The sequence below is a fragment of the Callithrix jacchus genome, chromosome 1 (genome assembly GCF_049354715.1).
Source record: "Callithrix jacchus isolate 240 chromosome 1, calJac240_pri, whole genome shotgun sequence".
In the NCBI taxonomy this organism is placed as follows: domain Eukaryota; kingdom Metazoa; phylum Chordata; class Mammalia; order Primates; family Cebidae; genus Callithrix; species Callithrix jacchus.
The window spans coordinates 153181501-153187500 of record NC_133502.1 but is presented as its reverse complement, the minus strand read 5'-3'; the positions used below and the strand labels follow the sequence as shown (position 1 = coordinate 153187500).

The 6000-nt window shown below is 44.8% G+C and overlaps 1 protein-coding gene across 3 annotated transcripts in view; it reads left to right on the top strand.

The window, feature by feature from the left end:
* The window catches only part of ABCA1 (ATP binding cassette subfamily A member 1), a 156146-nt gene that overhangs the window by 22279 nt on the left and 127867 nt on the right, over positions 1-6000 (top strand). For all 3 annotated transcript variants that reach the window (XR_013535675.1, XM_035253552.3, XM_035253568.3), the window contains exon 2: positions 3793-3950. Coding sequence is in view for 2 of the 3 variants with exons in the window: in XM_035253552.3 (XP_035109443.3) it covers positions 3885-3950 (66 nt within the window). In the remaining variant the exon portion in view is untranslated. The remainder of the gene's footprint in view (positions 1-3792; positions 3951-6000) is intronic.

Below are 6000 nucleotides of genomic sequence, written 5' to 3'. Positions count from 1 at the left end.
CCAGGAGTGCCAGTACCCTTGAATTCTGACACCCTATTTCTTTTGTACATCTCTTAATTAATTAAGCAGATATCCCCTGAGTGCTTATTACAAGCCAGGACCCTTTTATATACTAAGGAAAACAGGGATGAAGGAAACAGGAATGGTCCCTGCTCTGATTCAGAAGGTAGAAATCCTCTTTCCCAGCAGAACCTTCCTAGGGAGCACATAGGAAGGGCTCTGAACCCACGCATCAGTTGCAGGGGAGGAGATGGGGAAAGGACATTGAAGAAGTGGAGACCTAAGTTTGAGACCTAAGAGTTAGCTAGGCTAACAGTGCTTGAGAAAGTGTCTTAGGACAAGAGAACCCACCAGTGAAGTCCCAGTGGTAGGAGAACGTGCAGCACATTCGGAGCCTGTACATAAGTCTCTAGGGCATAGCTTAGCAGGTGGGGAGTGGCGAGAGAGTAGACTGGAGTCCCAGAAGGGAGGCCAGGTAAACCTTCGAGAGCACTGGACTCTATCTTCAGGTGCTGAGGAGCTGGCAAAAGGTTCTAATTCGGGGAATAGCATATTCAGATATTTGGTCTAGCGGAATAACTCTGGGTGCTCTGTGGCAAATAGATGAGAGGCCAGTGAGGTGGTGGCTGTGGTCATCCAGGAGCCGGATCAGAGTGGCCTATTGCCTGGGATGACTGTGCAGTGGGATCCTTTCCAGCTGATAACTGGAAATGTGTGTGAGGACAGAAGTGAGAGTGCTGCGTTTGAAACACTGAGAAATCTAGTACATAGTGCTGCCTCTTTTACAGCTTTTTTTTTTTTTGGTTTTGGTTTGTTTGTTCACTTCCTTCGAAAACCAATGTGGAAATGCCCCTTTGGCTTCAGTTACCTGAGCAGAAGGGCCTGGGCATTGCCAAACCCTCCTCTTACAGCAGAAATGTTCCCAGTATTGATCACTGTGTTCTGAGATGGGGGAGCAAATTGTGCAGGAGGCCAGGGCAGTGCCAAGGTGGGCGGGAGGAATTGGAGCAGGAAGCTTGCCTATTTGTGCCCAGTAAAGCCAGGCTGAACTTTGTTACTGCGGCTCCATGCTACTTCTTACCAACCTTCTCCGTGTGCTTCCCGGAGAGTCCTTGGAGTCAGAACCTTTTTTTGGAAATCCAGACACTTTGCTTCCAAGAAAATGTTGTCCAAAAAACTCCTCCTTCTCTTCTGCTCATGAACGTTGTATAGAGGTGTGTCTTCTCTTCCTTTGAGCTTCTCCAATCAGGGTTTAGGGGAGGTGATATTCTGTATTTGGGTTTGGCTCTGGGTACTCCAATGCTAGGCTATTAAAATTTCATCCTTCCTGCTTTTCTTCTCCTACCTTTTTAGAAACCCACAGTGGATTTGCTAGAGATATAATGGAATGTCCTGTTTAGACAGGATGTAACCATTTCTCAGCTAGAGGATATTGATGGAATGAAGAAAGATACATGGGGAGAAGGGAACTCATATTGCTTTGGCATTTACAGTAAGCCACGTACAGTGTTGGGAACTTATTTATATTATCTGGTTGAATCCACAGAATACCATACACGGTAAGTATTGTCATCCTCATTTTATAATGAGGAAATTGATGCTCAGAGAGCATAAAGCCTTGACCAAGGGCACATTGTTGGGAAGCCGGGTCTATTTGATGTCTGGGCTCTTTCTGATAGTTTTCCTTTTCTTAATTGTACCCTTCTCAGTGTTACCTTGGGGATCTTGGGGATCTGACAAGATTCATGTAGCTTCTAAATCAACAAAGTGATTCCTGGAGAGCAGCTTTTGTATGAGAAAAATCTATTTATTTAATGTTTCTGGAATGCGTGCTCTGTCCTGAGCCACTCAGAAAACAATTTGGGATTACAGGCATGGGTCTCACGATGCTGTTCGGGCTGCCAGTGCTGTGGGGCCAGTGGTCATCTTTGAACAAACTGATGCAGTGCTGGTTTAACTCTTCCTCTTTTTGGAGTGAGAAACTTTGGGGGTCTCTGTCCTTCTAGAAGTTTGCTGAGCAAATGGTAAAGAAAATAAATAGGTCCTAAGGATTTATTGGACTGTCTATGAATGAATTAGAATACAGAGTGGTAGGCTGTCTCTTCTCAGACACTTCAGTTTCCTGCAATCTCTTGACTTTTCTAGAACTTTTAATCCAAGTCCTTGTAGGGTGGGAGATAAAAGGGTGCTGTTCTACTCGAGACTGACTATGGCATTGAGGTTTCATTTGGACTCACAGATTTCTAGTCTAGTGCTTGGTTTTATCATTATTATTATTTTAGAGAATTCCTAAGTCTTACAAAATGAATGTTTAAATTTTTTTTTTTTGAGACGGAGTCTTGCTCTGTTGCCCAGGAGTGCAATGGCACAGTCTCCACTCACCACAGCCTCCACCTCTCAGGTTCAAGCGATTCTCCTGCCTCAGCCTCCAGAGTAGCTGGGATTACAGGCATGCACCACCATGCCTGGCTAATTTTTTGTATCTTTAGTAGAGATGGGGTTTCACCATGTTGGCCAGGCTGGTCTCAAACTCCTGACCTCGTGATCCACCCGTTTTGGCCACCCAAAGTGCTGGGATTACAGGTGTGAGCCACTGCACCCAGCCTGTACTTGGTTTTATATTCCTGCCTGGCTACTGCATTCCTAATTCCTTCTGCTCCTTGTTCCTCATGCCCAGTGTCCCACCCTATCCTTGCCCCACTCCTCTAGAGGCCACAGTGATTCATTCACTAAGCCATTTATAAGCAAAGCTGGGAGAGTTCATGGTTATCAAGTGCCAGCAGGGCCGAATTTTCACGTGCGTGTCCTCCCTTCTTCCATTTTTCATCTTCTGCCCCCGCCCCAGCTTTAACTTTAACCTCTTGGGACTATTCCAGCATTAATTAAGGGCAACTGCTGCGTGGGTGGCTGGGACACGCAGAATGTAGGATCCCCTGTTCATGAGAACGCCTTCTTGCCCAAGTAGGGCAAACAGTCCTCCAAGGAGGTACCTGTGACACTGACGGAGTAGCGGGGCGGTGTATTCAGGTGCAGGTGGAGCGAGACCAGAAGTGTGCATGTGTCCTGACCATGGGAGCTTGTTTGTCAGTTTCACAGTCGATGCCCTGAGGCTGCCTTAGCAGACTTGTTTCTCCATGGGATATTGCTTTCTTTCCACAGAGACACAGCGCTAGGGTTGTCCTCATTACCTGAGAGCCAGGTGTCGGCATTTTCTTGCTGTTTACGCACAGTCATCTAAGGCATGTTGTGGCTTTCCAGATTAGGAAACTGCTTTATTGATGGTGCTTTTTTATCATGTGAAGAATCCAGTTGTGTAATCCATTGTAAATTTAGTCTGTAAGGAAGTTCAGAGAATAGTATAAGTCACTCCAGGCTTGAGGCAGAATTTGCAAATGCTGCTGACTTTTGAGGTAAGGGTAGGCACTTAGAGAGAGTCTCTGGGATTCCAATATGCCATTTACATTCTCAGTGTTCTGGCCACCTGAGAGAACCTCACTCAAGACTGTTTTAAGAAGTGGATTCTTCATTCCCAAATGATAATATCCATGGAACTAAAATGATTAGGGCCATAACAACTGGCTCCCAGCCTGCTGTTGGAAAACCTCCCCAATTGCTGTTTGTGAGTGAACCCAGAGGCTGGGAGCTGGGGCCTCATGACCCATTGAGAAGCAGTCATGATGTGGAGCTGTGTGTTGGAGGTCTCAGTTGAGAGGGCTGGGTTAGCAGTCCTTGTTGGTGTATGACTTTGCAGGAATAACTGACGGCTGTTTCCCCTCCTGCTTTATCTTTCAGTTAATGACCAGCCACGGCGTCCCTGCTGTGAGCTCTGGCCGCTGTCTTCCAGGGCTCCTGAGCCACACGCTGTGGGTGCTGGCTGAGGTAACATGGCTTGTTGGCCTCAGCTGAGGTTGCTGCTGTGGAAGAACCTCACTTTCAGAAGAAGACAAACAGTAAGCTTGGGTTTTTCCGGAGGTGGGGTGGGTCTCTCATTCTTTTCTTGGTGGTTTTGAGTTGGGGATTGGAGGAGGGGGGGAGGGAGGGAAGGAAGCTGTGTTGGTTTTCACAAAGGGATTGATGGAATCTCGCTCTTACGGACACAGGACTGTGTGGTCCAGATATGGCGTGTGGCTTATCATAGAGGGCAGATTTGTAGCCAGGCAGAAATATTAGCTTTGGTTTGTGCTAGTGCCCAGGCATGAGTTCTGATCCCTGGGACCTGGCACCAAATTGCCCCTGACCACCCTGCTTTTTCCTTTGGCTGCAGCCCTGGGAGCCACCTGGCTCTCCAAAAGCCCCAACGGTCCCCTGTATTTCTGGGAGTTGTGAATGAAGTGAGTTAACAGCCCCACCCTTAGAGATCAACGCTGGGTCTCTTGGTGTCATTCTGGACCCTTTCATTACAGATTTGCGTCAGGCCTGAAGGGATATAATAACTGAGACTTGTTTTATTTCTGTGGAGGGTTCTAAGCCATTCACTTTCCAGATGGGCCAATAATGCTTTGAGTAATCTGGAGATCATCTTTAATGCACAGGTGAATGGAAGGTTCCACAGAGGGATATGAGGGCTGTAGGGCAGTGTGAACTCCCAGAAGCTCAGACGTCAGCTCAGTCTCTGAACACCCTTCCTTAGAGATTCCATCTGAACACCCTTCCTTAGAGATTCCATCTGAACACCCTTCCTTAGAGATTCCATCTCTAGGATGCATTTCTCTGTAGTTGGTTTTTAAGTCTCTTTTTCCTGTTCTGCCTTTATTTTTTTCCTGGATTCTAAGCCAGTATCCCCACTTGGCTGTCTTAATGAAACTCATCGTGTCTGTAACCAAAATGATCATCAATTCAAAGGGCCATAAGGGAGAATTTAATTCAGTTTTCCTCAAACTAGAATAATGCTTGCACTGTCTGTAAAAGAACAAAAGTATCAAGGCACCCTTTTGTTCACCAAATTTCGTTTTTATTATAGCGTTACTTAAATATGTAGGCATGTAAAAGTAGATATAAACTTCTTATAGGCTGTTATTATACAACTATACGACCCATACATATTTACAAATAAAGTGCAAACAAAATTGCAAAATCAATACTATTCAAATTAACACCCTAAATGTGGTGAGGCAGCTGCTGTTGTTCAGCCAAAACCAAATTATAAGTTGCAATGTGAAGATGGCAGTAAATGCTGTAGCGCTGATCATTTGAAGTTTGGCCGGTCTGTATTAAATCGTGTTCTAAAGATTGCACTCTCCATCCATTTTTCTGCTTGTACGACCTTAATTTGATGATATTTGGCTTTCACTGGGTCCAGTCTCATACTTCATAAATGGAGTCCGCATCTGTTCCATCCACATTAGCTTGCTACGATTATACTGACGCCAACACCATCATAAACACAAATATAAATTTGGGCTTTGAAATCTTGTGCCAGAACTTGTCTTTAAAGTAAGCATTTTAAAAATCTGTATGTGTTTATTAGACTTTGTTTGGCTGACTATTGAAATGAGAACAAAGTGTTTAAAATCCTCCTAAAAAACTTAAAATATAACCCTTCCCTGTATACAGAGCCTCACGAGAAAAACTTGTGTTCAGCCTCTCATGTTACAAATGGGGAACCTGAATTCCAAGGTCATTATTGAGAGAACAGGGACTAGAATCTATGGATCCTATCTGTTCTTAGTAAGAATTGTAAAATATAATAGATAATATTATATTAATACAGTAAAAGCAAACACGTAGAATGAACTTCCATGGGTGAGGCACTAACTGATTGGGCATTATTAAGTAGATTTATTCCTTTTTTTGTTTTTTTTTTTTTTTTGAGATGGAGTCTCACTCTGTAGCCCAAGCTGGAGTGCAGTGGCACAATCTCGGCTCACTGCAACCTCTGCCTCCTGGGTCCCGATTCAAGCAATTCCCCTGCCTCAACCTCCCAAGTAGCTGGGAGAGAGCCTCACTCAAGTCTGTTTTCAGAAATGGATTCTTCATTCCCAAATGATAACAACCATGGAA